The following is an 18,803-nucleotide window of genomic DNA, read 5'->3' on the forward strand; positions in this document are numbered from 1 at the left end:
CTGCTGATTTGGCAATTTTGATGGTTCTGTTAAGGGAAGCGTACCTTTCTCACCACAACTCCTACCTTATTTTATCATTGATGCATTTGATCACCAACTGAGCCTGGATATGTTCCTCCAGGCAGTGGCCACATTTGCATTTGACCACTAGGTCAAGCAGTATGGTAATGAACTCCTCAAAGGTCTCCCTCTTTTTTTGCTCTGGCATGGCAAAACTATATCATGCCAGTATCTTATTCTCCTGGATGGCTTAGTGCTTGTCCTACTTAGCTATGATGGGCTAGAATTAATTGATGGGCTATTCCCCTTCCGCAAACCGGGCTTCTGTTTACCTTTTGAATACGGCTTGCCAGACATTACCCAAGCAGTCAAATAGGACAGCATCCTTACTTTCATTCGAGTAGTTCACCCAACATATAGCTAGCACATACTCCAGACAACCGTGCTCTCTGTCCTTGCATTTGACGATCAGCTCAACAGGCAAGGGCAGAAAGAAAATAGGGCCTGGAATATTTGCCATGTCTTTTACTTTTCAAGAAGGCGGCAGGTTGGAGTGTCAGAATGAGTTGAGAAAGTCCCTTCTTTGGTTTGATAGTAATTTATCTCATTGTCACTCTGTGACTGGCTAACTGTGTATGAAGAAGCCATGAGTCCTGTACATGTCGTTATGTTTTCCATGTGAAAACTGAGTTTTATGCTGCTAGTGTCTCTTTTGTTATTTTGTTTGTTTCTCTGCAAGCCTTCAATGAGGACACCCGCCCTTCTCGTACAACGTCAAGCTTGTAACCATCATTCTGTGGATCATAAGCATTCGGATATGCCGATAATACTGTGTCTCTGGTCCCACTGGCTTTCTCTCTTATGTAAGATGCCTCCTGTTGTGCTGATTGGGTAAACACTGGAGGTCTGCAGCTGCCGCTGTTTTGACTTTAACTTGTCGCTTTTGTTAAAAGGCAGGTCAACAAGACTTCTGAAACAACTGATGCAGGGAGTAAATAGTTTTATTTCAAGACATAAGAAGAAACTGGTGACAGTTCTTTTTCTGATTTCACCCTTCTTCCATCAACAACAGCATTCTTAATGAGCTTCCAGTGTTCTCCTGACATCATAACGTTATGCAGGTTAGGGAAGAAGAAAAGGTCAGAATATGTGCGGAAGACCGGGAGTGGGGGCCATGATGGGGAATGCTGAAGGGACAAATCTGCTGATAACAATGGGACATCACCTGCTAAACACCTCGTCACTTACCACCTGTATTCTGCTACATTAGATCCCCATAATGCCCTGTACCAATCCTCCTCTGAACCAAATCAGTGATCTCTATCATTACCTCAGTTTGTAGCCATCCATTATCTTCATTACTTACACCAGTTCCAACCTCATGCCAGGCAGTTTTGTCCTCGTCCGTAAAGTATTTTTGACCCCGTGGCAAAATAACCTAACAGCATACTAAATGCAGCAACCAGACTATTGCGATGGCATACTCATCTAAACCCAACTCTCACACTTTTCCCCTCCTGTAACCCTTGACCTTAAATGCTTACTCAGACCTCAAGATCAACCAACTCTCGACTTCACCCACCTCCCTAGTTACTTTCAACTTTCCGTCAAGACACCTAGAGAGGGGAAGCATAATGTAGATGTCGAGGTCAAATAGGCACTTTCAACTTTCAAGCATATTCACACCATATCCCAGTCATATATTGCATCTCTTTGTCATACAAACCATGGAATACTGCCATACCTAAAGCCTTTTCCCAACTATTCACTTAGCTTGTATCTTCAGCAATTCATAAAAGCCTTGGAATCCCTAACCCCAAAAAACTGGTCAAATCCCCTAATCATTGCTTGAATAAATGGTTCACTGATGATATTGTGTAAATTGAAAAACAATGCTGCCAACTTGAACATGCTGGCGTAAAGCTAGTCCCCCATCGGACAAATTTGCCTGTAGAATTCAAGAACGTGGTTTAGAAAAGTCATTGCAGCAGCCAAAACATGTTGATTCTTCACCCTGAAGTTTGATAAGGCTACAAATAGTACAGAACAGTTGTTCAAGATCTAGAATTCCCTTAGGAAATCCTCATGTATCACACCTCCTCCTTCCAGCCTCATGAAGAACTTCCTAATTCCGGGAAGATTAAAGAAAGTCTACAAGTCCTCCTCTGCCCCTCTTTCAAGGGCCACACCCTTCTCTTACTAACCTTCATTATTTCAACCCTGCTTCAGCTGCTGCCATCCTCAAAGCAATTGTAGATGCAGGCCCTTCTGGATCTCCTAACTTCTCATGCCGTCCTCACATCTCAATCAAACTGGCTAAAATGCTCCTTCAGGACTACTACATGATAATTTAAAAAATAATTTCCGGAAGGTAGGTTTCCTTTGTCACTAAATCATGGAACCATAACTCCAATCCTAAACAAACGATCAACCCTACCGGACCTACCAAAGTGCTAACGTATCATTTCCACAAACATAACAGCATTCCTGTTGAGTAGTTTATTAGTTTGTTGTTTTAACTATTGTTCCTAAATGTATAAGTGTCCTATCCTTTGACAAACAATCAATGTACGTCGACGAAATTAGCACATCACAAAATGATAGATGATCAAATCAGAAATAGTAAAAAGTGGCCGAAAAACAAAAAGTTGATTAAAAGAAATGTATTAAAAAAAAGTCTTCTGAACAATTAAAGCACATTTTTAAGTATAAACATAAATATCAAAGAGTGTGTAGCAAAATCATATAAAGGACAATAGGTAAACACAAGATGAGAAAAAAGAGAAACAATAATAAACAATTTGATTGATAGTTTGTACAAAAAAAAGGGATTCACAATGCAATTCATTATTGAAACGCTAGGATTGATCAGGGTTCCAATCAGGAATATACTTTAGTTTATTGTCCTAGGATATAAATCATCCTTACTAAGCTCATACGATGAGGTAAAGTAATCAAACATGTGGTTGAGGTAAAGTAATCCTGAATGTGGTCTAGGTAAGCTAGTTGATTGGCTTATATGAATACGTTAGGGAAAAGACATTTATTTAATGTAGTTCCTTCTTCAGGACAGATTGATGGGATGGCTGATTATTTCAGCGGACAATGTCCTGGATATTCTGGGTTATGGGATGTAAGGTAGGTTTTTCCTAATGCTCTTGGTGCGATTGCCACTAGTTAGTCTCCAGGGCATCACTCAGTTACGTGGCGGGCATCTCCCGTTCAGAGTTCATAGATCCTAGATATTATCAAATTTCCTACAGTTCCTAACAGTAACAATTTTCCTCACTTAATGGTGGCCAAAACACCTTTCTTCCTCATAATATCCAACATTCCTCATTTGAGCAAACTAATGGAAAAACAGGTTGTAAAACAGCTTCAATCTCATTTTGTGCTACATTCCCTATGAGCTACTCATCAATCAGGCTTAAGGCCAGCACACAGAATAGACTCACCACTGCATGACAATATTAAACTTATCCTTGAGCAATTGGATGCCTCTAAACTAGTTATTGTAAATCTCTTATCCCTACCAGCAGCGTTTGAAAAAGTAGATCTTCGCTTCCAATCCTGGTTCAATATTTCAGGCCTTGCTTTGGATTGGATGTAAGAACAAAGATCACAACAAGAAAAGTGGGTCCTGTCATCTCTCCTACTCACATTACTGTGTAATGCCTGAAGGCTCAGCCCTCTTCACTCATCTCTTTAATGCATAAATGTGCCCTCTTGCTACCTCATCAGGCATTTTGGACTTGACTTACAAATGTATGCAGATAGCACTAGACCTGGCCCTAATTTGGCCCTCACCCTTCCTGACTAATAACTGACATTAATCCAAACCGCCTCAAGGCCATTCACAGCTGATGTGGCCTTCAAGGGCATAAAGCTTGAAATCCTCATCCTTGACTCTCAAAACAGCCCTCTTCCCGTCCAATAATCGGGCCGAAAGAGCTTGACCTGGAATCCAGCCCTAAAACCGCATTCAGAAAACTTGGAATTATTTTTGATGACATGCCATACCTGACAAGCAAAATTAGCACCCTAGTTACAAAATTGTGACTACCACTACAGCTCTCAAAAAACATTGCCCCTTTCCTGCCAACACATCACTAAGCTGCTCTTGTCGGAGCCATCATTCTCTCCAGGCTTGATTATGCAAACACTCTTTAAATCAACTGACTCAATCTTATCAGGACAGGCTGGAATACATACCAAAGCAGCCACGCTCGTCTACCATCGTAGCCCCCATAATCACCCCAGTGCAGTACTGAAGCAGTTACGGATGCACACTCGCAGTTCTTGCCCCCAAAGATTTGGAACAGCCTTTATATCCACTATCAAAGTAAAGACAGCAGACTCTAGTTCCACAAATACCTAAAGACTTTCCTCTTCATCTCTGCTTAATGAACCTGCCCTCCCTAAATTCCCATATCTGCCTGAACTTTGCTTTCTTGGGCAAAACGGCTTAGTGGGTGGTTTGCATGTCCACGTGATAAATGTTGAACAAATCTGGTCGCGTGGCTACCTGGTACAAGGAGTAAACTTGACTGAATTCCAGTAAGTGCAGTAGCTTCACTGCATTGTAAATAACACTTGTTACTATTACCCAGCTCAATGGTATTCATTTTATTATAAATTAGGATGGAGGCAGTGTCGCCCTGAAAGAATTTCAACATAGGTACAGGTTGCACAAGGATCTTTGTCGTTTTACATACATGCGTACTTGGTCCCATGGGGTGTGACCCACCTACCTGGCAGAAGTAAATGTTTTATCTTTTGCCCCACAACGATCTACATGCAAAGTAACTTGTTAACATGAACATTCTAAAGAACACCAAAGCTAGTAATGAGGATAAACCACTGCCCACGTTTCTCACCTAAAAAGACTACTTCATTCACAACAGTCTTGTTTCTTAAAAAATATGTTGGAGAAGAGCTCTAAAAACATTTTCTATAAATACTGTTTATGACATTTTTTATAAATGCTGTTGTTTTTAACGCATGTCATTTTACATTGATAATCTCACATCATGGTGCATTCTGGTAATTTATTTAAAATCCAGGACTTATTAGACACAAGATATGGAAAAACTTTGGATCTCTGAAAACTGTTATTTGTTTTACTACTTTCATGGCATAGACACACCTCAGAAAAGCTTTCGTGAAAATGTCACCTGTCTATAGTTGCCATCTGGCTCCGGCATACATTTTGTTTTTATGTATAATATGGCACATACGTCAATCACACATCAGCAATCAGCATTTAAATGTAACAGGACCTCAGACTTTTAGGAGAAAATGGTAATCCATACACTATTGGTGGTACTGCTACAGCTGCCCTTAGAGATGCTTTACTAAAAACAAAGAACATTATGGGTTCGAAATTGAGATTCAATGAGAAGGAGCACCAGTTCCTGGGTGTCAGGCATCTCCCAGTAGATAGGAGCTACTGCAGGGGAACCAGGAACTACCTCAGATGCTCCATTAACATTTTGTCCATTTTGTATGTACCATTGTGTTTCAATGTATATTAAATGTTTTCTAATTCTTCTTTATTAACATTATCACTCAAATGCTCAAAGTTAATGTCATATTTACATGATTGGAAGGCATTAGGAGCCAAAAGTAGCTCCTGATAGCTGTCTTGTTTTAAGCTAACCAGGCTCTACTATGGTAGAAGCAGGAGCTATTAGCTCCCCTCAATTTCGAACCATGAGAAAAAATAATGATTGTCTGCACAGGAGCCTGCTGGAAGCACAGCCAGGACACCTTCCGCCACCAGCAGGGCGACCATGGCAGCTCTCACAGCAGCTGGGTAAAGTAGACGCAGAATGCATCAAAAAGTTGAGGATGCCTTCACTGTCCAGTCTATAGTATGCATCACAAAGTTGAGGATGCCTTCACTGTCCAGTCTGCATTGGGAAAGCATGACCCTACCTTCTGCATGGGCATACGATGGACATATCTGGCAATAAGACGAATACAATAATACATCAATAAAAACCACTGTGAGTAGCATAAGCGTTCATGAAATCAGGTTTTGCATAAAACTGTCATTTTGAGAGAGAGACAGAAAACATGATTTATTGAATTTTCAACAGAATGGATTCAGCAAGACACAGCAGTGTATGCGTGCAGGAATACAGAAACCTCGTGTTCAGAATTATGTTGGTCATCAAAGTTGGTGAGTCACCACCTCTCAATTCAAACTAAAATGAAGGCCTCCATCTGACAAGGCTGGGCCTTTGCATGCTGCATCTAGTCTCAAGAAAGACAGAAGAGCAATGGCAGAATCAAGCTTAGATCACATAAGGGTGATAACTGGGTATGAGGATGGAAGCTCATGAGCCCTTGCACCTGACATATACCTTTCATTTCGTGGGGATAAATAGTGTATAAAAGTATCACAAGATGGGGCACGCCTGAAGATATTTTTCTATATATAAAAGTAAAAATCGCGGGCTTTGCCAATGCTCGTTTAGTATGGTAGACAATCTGTGTACACAAGACAAGGAAATAACAGATGCTGGAATTTCACTAAGGCACTATGGTCCAGTTGTCGACTTTGCATTTACAATCGCTTTAAATCACTCAGGTAGTCTAATTGGTCCAAATCGACTGGTCCATCCACCAGAATGCGTGGGTGGTTAGATGGAATTTCGCAGCCCCCATAACATAGAGAAATACCAGGTAGCCTTACCAGCAGAGATGTCTGCTTTTTAAATGGCAAACATTTTACAATATAAAAGAGCAACCTAAATCACAGTGAATTCTTCAGCAGAGTTATATGTCACCTACTTACATTAATTGTATTTTCATGACCTTCGACTTCATCCTGGTCCAAATCAAAAGCCTGAACTTGCTGTCCTTCTTTCAGTATGTTTTTATCAAGGTTTTCCATTCTCTCTCTCTCTGTCGTCACTTTCACTTTCAGAACGTGAAAGGGAGTGGAAACTTCCCCTACGTTCAGATGCATTGGTTCCCCTTCAAACATCAGACCTTCTGCATTGCCCTCTTTAAAACCGGGAGGCTGATAATCCGGTGGGGTTACTGTAAAAAGGAAAACATATTTTCGAGTTTTATAAAAATAAATTGTGTTATGTTTCATCATTATTTCACGCCGTTAACGTGTTTAAAGGAAATGTATTTGAAGAAGAATAAGGTCCAGTATCACTAACTACAATTTATTTGCTCACGTCTAAATCATATAACCAGATGAATGCAGTGATTTGACCCTTAAGAACCACCTCATTACCCTCCACGATGCAGAAGATAAGGTTGCATATCAAAATAACTCTTGCCCTCACAGGGCATGGACTAATCAAAAAGCACCATCATCTGGGGGCCTTGAGAAGTAGTGCACAAAGAACAAGTTATTCACCTCTGGTAATGTTCTTCTCATGTATATGATATTGAAGTATTATCTAGGTGCAAACAGGTCTGGAAACCTTTTAATGCTACTAGAGGGTCGAGCGTGGTTCCACACCGGCTCTGGCACAGCATCAGTGGTCTGCGCCAAGAGAGATGTATTTGGTATATATAAAGAGACAAGCTGCCCACTCTTTTCCCCAGAATTTCCATGTATTCTTCGCATACCTAATGGTTGTATTTGTATTTAACCCAATTGCCCTCCCCCTTCCCTATGTGTGAGGATCACTCCCATAACATGCATCCTTTCTTACCTCACAAACTCGACATCTTTATCTACACCTACAACCCATTTGTTTTTCCTCTCTTTTTGCTTTACTTACGGAAATACAATTTTCAGCGTAAGGGGTAGTTTTGCTTAGTTTCAGACCGCATTTTGGATAAACTGGGTAAATCCTCAACTCAGACAAGAACACTGACAAGCAGCAGAACTACTATCAGGAAGGGGGAAGATGATGAGAAATGTGTGGGAAAAATATCATACCCATAAGAAAGAACATTACCAAAGATACATAACTTGTTCTGCTAACTGATACCTGCCTCCTACAAATTCCTCATCTCTTGAAAGACTCTCAAAAACAGTGGGTGGAGGGCAGAGTGCATGCAATCTGTTCTACACAAGAAAGGTATGGTGCACAGAGTGCACTACCAGACCACTAACACTGCTGCGTGACCAATATAACACAGCCAAACTATTCAGTGAAAGACAGAAATAATGCTTGGTCCCTACTCAACTGAGTTCTGAGCAACCTGGATACAGCTTTGTTTGCTATTTTATAACATATCTTGATGGAGAGGACTATCCATCAAAGGATGGTTTGCTTGGATACAGATTTTTCCTTCAGAGAACCTGCAAAGCTAACAAAGGGTTTCTTACTGCAGCCTTGAGAAATCACCTAAGGTGTGCAAGACGTGTCAGTTGAACCTGCTGGATATGCTGTTGTGCTCCTCTGGAGGATCCACTGAGGCGAGAATTTTGTTTGGCAGAATAATTCATCAAGTGAACTTTGGTGAACTGAACCTTCAACTGAACCTTCATACCTGGCTAATGAAATGTTGAAGTACAGTAACTAGACTTTTTGGGTAGTCATACTTCTTGCTTCCCACCAATCAGAGCTGGATTGGCCTACAGGGAATTTGGAGATTTGCCAGCAGGCCTCTGCACCTTGGGCCTCTTTTGTGAGGTTACTCCTGTTTTCTGCTCTGCCACTTTCAAAAATATTTCCAGGGCCACTTTTGGTTCCCAGTCAACCCCTGCCACCAATCCACCAAGTCCATGTTTTCCCTGTATATGATGGATGTGCTCAAATGCACTCAAATTGGTGTCTCAACACGGACACTCCTTTAGCCAGATCTGGCCTCAATGTAGCCGCTCCTACTTTTCTTCATAAACACTCCACAGGAGTTACTTCCATTTGTTACTTCCATTTGTTACTTCCCACCATGCTTCAGATTTTGGAGGGTCTGGTGAAGGTGTTCCCTGCTAAACCATTCATGGTACCATATTGGGATTCTAACCTGGTACTAATGTATGTAATGTTAACTCCATTTGAGCCTTAGCCCTGTGAGTTCACTCACGTTAAAAGTTGTATTTTTGTTAGCAATCGTGTCTGCATTGAGTATTTTGCGGATTTAAGCAGCACTGTGTTTCATCTCCACTCTTGCTGTTTCCACAGAGGTGGCCATGCTCAGAGTGAGGCCCTAGTCCATACCCAAGAGGATCTTAGAATTCCTTCTACAACAAAAGAACCACATCCTTGTTTATTTTTCACCACCGTATCACTCTGAAATGCAATAGTGATGGAATACTGGACCTTAAAATTCCATAGGTTTCTATATGTCTAGAGTGAAAGAGTATTTTCCCTATGAGAAAAGGCATATATGACCTTTATTAGGGAACTTCAGAATAGCCAAAATCAATATTTTATTTCTACATAATATGCATGTAATCAGGGTCTGCAGGTCAGCGTTCTAAGTAGACTCATGTTCGTTGAGACATGAGGATGAAAGAGAGCATTTTTTGGAAATAGTTCCAGAGATTGCACATATGTCGGAAGGATTCTGCCAAATAATATAATATTTCAGGTTCCATCAATGCCTCACTTAGTGACAAAATGGTGTGTAAGTATTCGATTGGATAGAAACATGCAAGCAAATAATGCAACATGTATATATGCGGACATACGCTACGGACACCAAAGCATTAAATGAGTTGCCCAGATACATGGAGAAGTTACCCTGCAGAATTTGCAGAAAGAACTTCCTAAAATTTAGGCTGAACCTGTTTGCAACAAAGGAGGTACAGAATATGAGAAAGAAAAAAGGGGACTGTGTAGATACCATCTGTCGTTTCTGCTCAAATGGTGAAGAGACACTAAAACACTTGGTGATTGCCTGTCAGAAACTAAGTTCCCTAAGAACGAAGCATCTGGGGGAAGTGATCAAAACACATACAACAACGAGTGGAGATAACTGGTGGAAGCGAATGTTGGAAGGGGAGGAAAAGAAGCTGGTGTTCGGTCTGACATTCTTTCTGGAGCACATAAGCTTGCTCTTACTCAAAAATGAATGATTAAGTGATTAGAGCACGAATGATTACATAAAGAGAACGTATACAGAGAACGATGTAAGAAAACAGTGGCTGCAAAACAATCTTGTATGACATATTAATTGTGGAACGCTTACTTGTATTGCTAATTATGAGGCACTCGGATAGTGTCTGAATGTACATGTGTACCTCATTCCCTGGGGATAGAAATGAAGACTTTGAACAAATTAGTTTGTTTAGTTCAAGATGTGTAAAGAGCCCTGGGTGCTACTTTGCTATCTGTTTTTTATACATTGATATTTCATTTCATTTTGATTGTTTTTAAAATGTTTGTCATAAACTGTATTAAAATAAAAAAATAAAAAAAAGATATTGTGTTGTTTCGTTCACTACTGGTTCACCCTCACACCCCTCTTAAAAGTATAGCCTTCTCTCAGCCTGCAGTACCACACACGGTGAAGGAGGTATATCTCTTGAGTACCCCTGTTTTACCTTTATGATTGAATTGTGTTTTGATTTGTAGCAGTGTGAGGGCTGAGTGGGCCATTTACCCTTACTCATCATTTTACTCCTGCGATTGGATTGATCAGAGTAAAGGGTGTACTGGAACATGACAAGGGATCTGTAGAGAGATTAGAGAAAGCTCGTCGGGTCGATACCAGCAGATTTCCCTTAACAGCAATCTTACAGCAGCGTCATGGGTTAGAGGTGCTGAAGAGACAGTTGTACTCAGTGAAAGGGTAAAGCTGGAGACCATATACTAAGACAGGCAAGGCTCCCACAGACTAGCCAGAGGTAACAGAAGTCGTTCCCTTATCTGATTTTAACAAATACTAACCCAGGGGTCACAGTGTATATGGATGCAAAGCAGAGGCACAACAGTGGACCAATTTGCAATGACTGTGGAAAGCACAGGGTTCATAAAAATAACCAGGGCAGACAGAGAAAGCAAAGAAACATATACTAACAGGAAACAGAGAATAAAGACGGGTGCTTTATAAATACCAACTTATAGGGTTCATAAGAATGCTAGTAGAGGGGAGAATTACGAGATAAGGATCAGAACAGATATCACGGACTATCAAAGAAACCGGTAAGAAGTTTACAATCCTAGTGTTTTAGGAATATCATGGATCTCAAAGCACAAGTGACAAACAAGACAGGGGGCCTCATTACGAGCATGGAGGTAATCAAAAAAGGAAGGCGGAATGGTAATACCGGCATCGAGTACCGGTCTGGGCCATTACGAGCCCTAAAACCCGGCATTACTGCCACCACCTGTACCGTGCCCCTTCTTACCGGCATGCGCGCGTACACGCAACCTTCGTGGCAGCAATACCGGGATGCCGCTAACATGTGGACATCACAAGTAACACGGCATGCCCCTACCGGCATGCCGAAGGCGGTAAATAGGGCCTGGACGATGGTGGTACTACAGGCATCGCGGAGCACCCGTAAATAGCAACCTGCTCTGTACCCAACTGCCACAGGTGCACACAATCACCACAGGTGGAGGCAATGGAGCCTGTCCCAGCACAAAAGGAGCACACCCTCACACCACACCCCTTCCTACACCAAAATGATCCCACTTGCTGTTGCAATCCTGGGGCTGGAGGACATGCCTGTACTGCTACACCAGCAACAACAGCAACTACAACAACAACAACAGGCAGCACAGAGGAGACGCAGGAGGAGAAGGAGGGTGAGACAGGCCCAGAAAGTCCCACCATTGCAGCCAGTGGTGCCACATAGGCAGCCACCAATCCCTTGCATCAGAGCCAGTCCATTCAACCTAACCCCTGTGCAGATCCACACCATGTACCGGTTGGACCGGGACACCATCACCACCATAGTGGACATGATAAACAAAGACATTGGGCCTCATTACGACCCTGGCGGAGTGGGTTTCCGCCAGCGGTAATCGCGGCGGACCCGTCCGCCGTACTACGAGTTCCCTTAGCGCCATGGAGGTTTTCTCCGCCTGGTTTTACCGGGCGGAGAAAACCATGGCGCTAAGGGACCTCGTTGTTAATTACGCCGCCGTACTTTACGGCGGCGTAATTAACTCCTTCCCCACTCCCATTATACCCTATGGGGCAAGAATGGGAATGGGGAAGGGTAAAATGGGGATTGGGGATTTACCGCTCCGCCAAGGTCGGCATGGGGTGGTAAATCCGCCAACCCCCATGGCGCTATCGGCGGCTTTCCGCCATGCTCCGCGGTGCATTTAGCACCGCGGATTCCGCCAGGGTCGTAATGAGGGCCATTGTCAGCCTAATAGAAATCCACACTGCCATCTCCCCTCTACTGAAGGTAGTGTCTGTGCTCCACTTCCTGGCCACAGGCACCTACCAGCACACAGTGGGCCAGCTGCATGGCATATCACAACCTTTCACGCATGCTGACCCAAGTGCTGGATGCCCTCCTGAAGCACGCAAGCATCCACATATCCCTACCACGGATTGGCTAGGAGCTCACTGACACTAAAGTTGGCTTCCATGCACTGGCAGGCATACCCATGTAGAATTGGTGGTCCCTCATGCCATTGAGGTGGTGTACCGCAATCGTAAGCAATACCACTCCATCAATGTGCAGATGGTATGTGACTCCAGCAAGATGAACACACATTGTTGTGCCCGATATCCTGGATCCACACATGATGCCATGGTGCTGCGTAACTCCTCGCTACCCTGCTACATGGAGCGACATGCTGGACGACGTGCCTGGCTGCTCGATAAGTTGCCTGACAGGCCCATGGCAGTGCAGTGGGGGGTGAGATTAAGGGGGGATGCATACTCTACCTGGGTGAGATTGGGGGGGGGGTGCATACTCCACCTGGGTGAGATGGGGGCTGCATACTCCACCTGGGTGAGATTGGGGGGATGCATACTCCACCTGGGTGAGATTGGGGGTGGATGCATACTCCACCTGGGTGAGATTGGGTGGTGAGTGGGCAATGCACATACAGCTAAACACTGTTGCCCTAAACATCCCAACCTGAACATGACACATCAATGCCATACATAAGATCAATGCTGCACAGCAATGACAATATGCCAGACGTACAAGCAGGCCACCATGGGAATGTCAAACGATGGATGACAAAACATGATTACACCTGTGGCAATGCCGCTAGTGGGAATACATACAGAGTACTATACATCGCCAATATGGGGGGAAAAACATTGTTCCGCATACACAGTACATCTGCATCAGCATGCAAGTGAACACCCTGCATCATCTGGACAACGCAATCCACACCAGCAGACCATAGTACAGCACACATTGCATCAAATGAACCTGTGTGCATACATCCAGGGACATGTACATGTCAACACCAAATAGCTGCAGCCATGGCAGTGATTTCTAAAGGTGCCAGGTCAGATATTGACTAAAACATACCTCATTGTGCTCCCATGCAGGTGATGGTGGTTATCCCTTGAAGCCGTGGCTACTTACCCCTTTACGGAACCCGCAGAACAGGCACGAAGAGGAGTACAATCGGGTTCATACCCGTACCCGTGTTGTGATTGAGCAGACCTTTGGCCTGTTGAAGTCACAGTTCCCCTGCCTCAGCAAGTCTGGTGGAGCACTCGTTTACGGACCTGAGAAGGTGGCAAAGATCACCAGGGTCTGTGTCATGCTGCACAACATGTGCATCCAGAGAAACGTACCACTGTCACCTGAAATTGACCTGCATGCACCAGGTGAGGATGATGATGATGATGGAGGAGATGAAGCACCCCTGCCAGTTCGCGATGCACAAGATGGCCGTGTAGTGTGCCAATCACTGATTGACGATTTCTTCTGAACCACAGGGATGCTGATGGTTCTGTGTTAGTACTACAATGGGCACTGGGATTGTGTGCATATGGACACAGGGTGCGTGGGGAGTTGGGCACTGTGCGCTGTCATGAATTGAATAAACACACACGAAATGAACAATGTCCAGTCATGATATGATTTTGAACACAACAGGTGTATTGGGTTTTTAACATTATTGCGCTTCAACCCTCCACCACACACACACCCTCACCCCTCCCCCCACACCCCAAACACCTTCAACACCACATCCCCCCACCCTCCAACACCCCCAACACTACCTCTCCCCTACCCCCAACTCCCACAACACTCCCTACCCCCCAACACCCTATACCCCCACAAACACACCCAACACCACCTCCCCCCATCCCCCAATGCCCCTAACACCACCTCCCCCCTCACCCATTGTCATCCCACACATGATGTGCCAATCATGATTTTGCCCAGGTGGCAGTTAGCACATGCAAGTGGACCTGGTAGTTGCAGACTCTCTTTGGGTCTGGGCTAGCATGTCCATGTGGCATGCGCTGCATCTGGTCATGCGCACAGGTCTTGCGGGAGTTGGGCTGGCAGGTGTGGTGGATGGGGTAGGGGTGGATGCCTGTGCGACCGTCGGTGCAGGTTGTTGCTGCTGCAAATGTTCAACAATCCTGCCAAGGACCTGTGTTACTGCAGCTAAACTGTCTCAAATGACCATGGTGTTGGTGTTCATGGCTATGATGTTAGCTGCATTTGCTTAACGTATCTCACAGCGGGTCAGTGCCCCCTCCGCCACATACTGCCGGACCAGCTCGATCATGCTATCCTGGCGGGCCTCAACCCTCGTCAAGTGGGCCTCCATGTTAGTGGTGGCTGTGGAGGTGGACGGTGCAGTGGCAGGGTAGGCCAATGCTGGACTGCCCTCTGATGGGGATGACAGATGTGGACTCCCCAGTACTACGGCACGTTCTTGCATGGGGCTGACTGGTGTGCAGTGTGTGGAGTGCAGGTGGGTGGGCTGGGGGCTCGGGGTATGTAGATATACCACATGGAGGTTGTTGTCCATGTCTAAATATTCCTCGCCGTGGACCTCCACATCGCTGAGGGGGGCAGTGGCAGCTACCTTCCCTATAGAACTGGTGGCAGCAGACTGCGTGCCATAACCCTCTGCCTCTGCAAAAGTTGACAACTCCGTTGTGGCTGTGTCATTGGCTGGTGTCTCACATGTTTTCTCCTTCTCTGCTGGCCCGCCCTGTACTGCTGGTGCTGGCCTGTGTTGCAGTCTGGGTGTTGGTGTTGCGCTGGAGGTAGAAGGTTCAGTGCCTTCTTGACTGGCCCTGGATCCCTTGGAGGATGTCGTGGCCTTTGGGGCAGGCTCCTGGCCTTCACTTTCTGCATCTGTGCCTGTGGGGAAACAAGAGATGCAGGGCATCAGTGAAGGTGGTACGTGCAAGATGCATGATTTGGTGCTGTTCAGTAGTTCACGATTCATGCATTGCATTCTTGTAGGTGTGACATACAGGGTACTTGCAATGGTGGGGGGGCATATTTGCATACGTCGTGGCCTCTCCTTTCTGGACTGATGTGTACTATGTGGCATACTGTTGTATTGCGGTTTGTGTGATGTGTGACATGTGATTTCTTCCTGTGTGTTGGGTGTCTGTTGGTAATGGGATTGGCACGCAGCATGCATATCATTGTGACAGGGTTTGGGCCACCATCTGGACATGGATCTGTATATGTGTGTATGATGGGCCATGCATTGACTTGGTTCACTTTCACATCTGTGTGCTATGTCATGCTTTGGTTCTCTCTGGATTATGGGGACACTCACCTCCATCTGCCGATGACGCCACACCCGTCTCCATGTCTCCGGAGCCTTAATAGATTCCATATTGATCGTGGTGCTACATGTCTCCTCCCATCGTGACAGTTTGGTGGGTGAGTGGTCCCCGCCACCTGTTGCCATGGCCTCCCTGCGGTTGGCAGACAGTATGTTGCGAACCCGGAGATGTAGATCGTCCCACCTTTTTTTGCAATCCTTCACCGTGTGGGTGGTGGTGCCAACCGCAGTCACCTTCCTTGCCACCTCCTCCCATATTTATTTTTTGCGCAGTTAGGCTGCGCGCTTTAGGGCATTAGCAAAGACCTCATCGACATGGGCTACCAGCGTGTCCGCTAGCATATTCAGCTCCTCGTCCGAGAAGTGCTTCTTTCACATGCGGGGGGTGGACTTCCGAGTAGCCTTGGAAATTATTGCTTGATTGGGCTTGCTCTCCTCTCTGTACAAGTGCTGTGTTTGGAAGAATTGCAATTGATTGTGTTTTTTTAAGATGGCCGCCGGCGCATTTCCCGTTCCGGCGCAACAACGTTACTTCCGGTTCCAGTATTATGAACCCGGTATTTATATGATGGTATTGCCGGGTCCGTTATTAAGGGGTTGCTCCTGGGCAGAGGGGGTATCAGCGGGTTCCGTGATGGTGCTATCGGGGGGTTGGAGGATCTTCAGCGGCATGGCGGTGCAGCCATTACTGGAATGGGCGTTCGCGCGTGCTCGCGCTCTGGTAATTAGCCGCTATTTGCAGTGTCGAGGGAACACGGACGCGCTAATAACACCATGCCGGTAATGACTGTGTTTTTACAGCGATTGTCGTAATGAGGCCTTGGGGGTCCCTGTCAAATCCGAAAAACAATAAGGAATGTATTACACTAGCAGGCAGAAAGCAACGCAAAAAAATTGAACTGCAGGGAGACCCAGAAAGGAACAAAACAAAGAAGGTCTGTGAGGTAAAAACTCAGAGACAAACGGCGTTCACAGCAATGTAGGGAGAGTAGCTCAGGGACAAGGTGCGTGTATTTGAAGCAAACCAATGCCAAGCAGCATTGATTTGAAACTTGGTCCTGTGCTTAGAGGCTGGTCTCTGGAATGAAGCAAGATAAGAACCCAGCTTAATTTTAGTTTTTTATAGGAAGGGATCTGTAAAAGGTGGGGGTGGGGCTAATAGACCGAACAGGGGGTTTGAAGCAATATAGGAAGGGGCCTTTGAGGGGGAAAGCTCACAGACAAACAGAATGTTAGCAGGAAGACAGTACAATTACCAACGCAGGGTAAAGTCGACATAGGAGGACTGCGTGCGTCACAAGGCAGCCGATGAAGGAGGTTTTGGTAGCTACCCAAAGCAGCCGACAGAGGAGGACAGGGTGCTGCACAAAATAGCCACAAGTAAGATTCAAAAGCACAAAGAGGATCTCAAAGACATGTTCAAAAGCAGGATTCAAGATGCTGCACAACGAGCAAGATTCAAAGGGGAAATCAGGGTCTCATGGGAAGGGCCTATAAAATGGTCACAGAATCACAAAGCAGGTACTCCCAAAGAGCAACTGCTGTGGGGGAAAGTGAGTCTATGAGGGCTTACTCACAATCCAGAGGGTGGATCTGATTGCAGCCTGAGGCAGCTGTGCACAATCAACCTCACTCCTTGCTTTGGTAGCCTACTGCAGTTCACTATTGTCCATCCAGCTTGCAACATGTGAATGTAGTCAAGGTCTCTACAGCTCTCAGCAGCCTAGTGGAAGCAAATGTAATTAAAATGCCCCTTCAGGTTCTCTGCCTCTTGTATACATCTGACAAAATGCATCTGCTAGATCACCCCAAAACCTGGAATGGAACATGAAATGTATTTGGTCCACATTTGTAACAGGAAGACAGATGTCTGAAAGCACAGGCATGTTATGGTTTGTAAATCGGTATTCTAGCTGAAAACCGAGTCTCTGACCATCCACCTACTGCTGAAGTGGGCAGCGCGAGGGGAGAATCGTGACAGAGCATTATGAACTACCATGGGTTTTTAGATAAGTTTTTTCCCACACCTACTAGCTTTAATAATGGCATATGCTCATGAGGGTGGAAGGGTGGGAGTTGTGTTGGAGGGAAAGCAAGCAAGAAAGAAGTGTACCGGAATCACCATGAACATAATTTTTCCTTGCTCTGGCATTCTGTTCTCCCTTCTTCCCAGCTGGCTTGGAACCAGAACATACAGTTTAAAGTCCCTGGGCAGTGTTGGCAGCATATGCTAATGAGCATCAAGTGAAACAATTGCATAGACCCTCTTTGATAAAAAAGACATACCCTTTGTAGAAGAAGTGTCCAGAGAATAATGCTTGCAAAAAGCATGTGGAGTTGCCGACCTTGCAGCCACGCAGTTGTCTGAGAGCGGAGCATGCCTTTGGAAAGCCACTGAGACAGCTGAACTCTGATGGAATGAGCATGAAAGAACATACAAATTTTCATAAAAATGGGCAGTACGAGATGCGATTTATCTAGTTAGATTTTCTTAGCAACTTACTTTACAATTTCACGGCCAGCAGTACTAACGAAAAGTTGATTTTATGAACTACAATTTTTAGTGCAGTTAAGATAGAATTTCAATGTACTAACCACATCCAGGCGATGAATAATTTCCTCCCCAGTTGAGGAATGAGGCCGAGGACAAAAGATGTAAAGAATGATTTCTTGATTGTGATTCAAATCTGAAAAGGCCCTGGGAAAAAAGTAAGGAACTGTCCTCAGAATATCCTTATCTTTGTGACTAACATACGCCTAGTACAGAGTACCCTTTCCTCCATACTTATAGGATATTCTGTCAATTGGGATGGGACCAGAGCACTTTTTTGCAACACTCAAAAAGTCAATTTTTATTTTTACGTGAAGGCCAGCACAAGACAGGCTTTAGACCTGCCTTCCTGTGCCCCGCCCCACTCATTGCCCTTCAGTTCTTTTTGATCGCCAGGGTCGGTAGACATTTAGCAAGAAAAGGAATGTTTTTGAGGGGACTGTGGACAGGCGCATGGAGGAAAGTGGGCTCTGGACTAGGAATTTGTTAAGTCACTACGGTGAGTAACTATTTATTAATCCTACATCCTGGCCCCTATCCTCCATACTTATGGAAGATTTCCAAGCACTCGAGACAGATATTTGGTAAATGGATAACAAACTCCCGAAATAAAAAGGTTTCTGAGGACCGCA

The 18,803-nt window shown here is 44.8% G+C and overlaps 1 protein-coding gene across 1 annotated transcript in view; it reads right to left on the reverse strand.

Annotated features, from left to right (window-relative positions):
* The window catches only part of HORMAD1 (HORMA domain containing 1), a 2,731,278-nt gene that overhangs the window by 963,889 nt on the left and 1,748,586 nt on the right, over nt 1-18,803 (reverse strand). Inside the window, exon 9 of the mRNA XM_069642620.1 lies at nt 6,803-7,050. Coding sequence (XP_069498721.1) covers nt 6,803-7,050 — 248 coding nt within the window. The remainder of the gene's footprint in view (nt 1-6,802; nt 7,051-18,803) is intronic.

This window comes from Ambystoma mexicanum, chromosome 1p (assembly GCF_040938575.1).
Source record: "Ambystoma mexicanum isolate Mex_15411 chromosome 1p, UKY_AmexF1_1, whole genome shotgun sequence".
In the NCBI taxonomy this organism is placed as follows: domain Eukaryota; kingdom Metazoa; phylum Chordata; class Amphibia; order Caudata; family Ambystomatidae; genus Ambystoma; species Ambystoma mexicanum.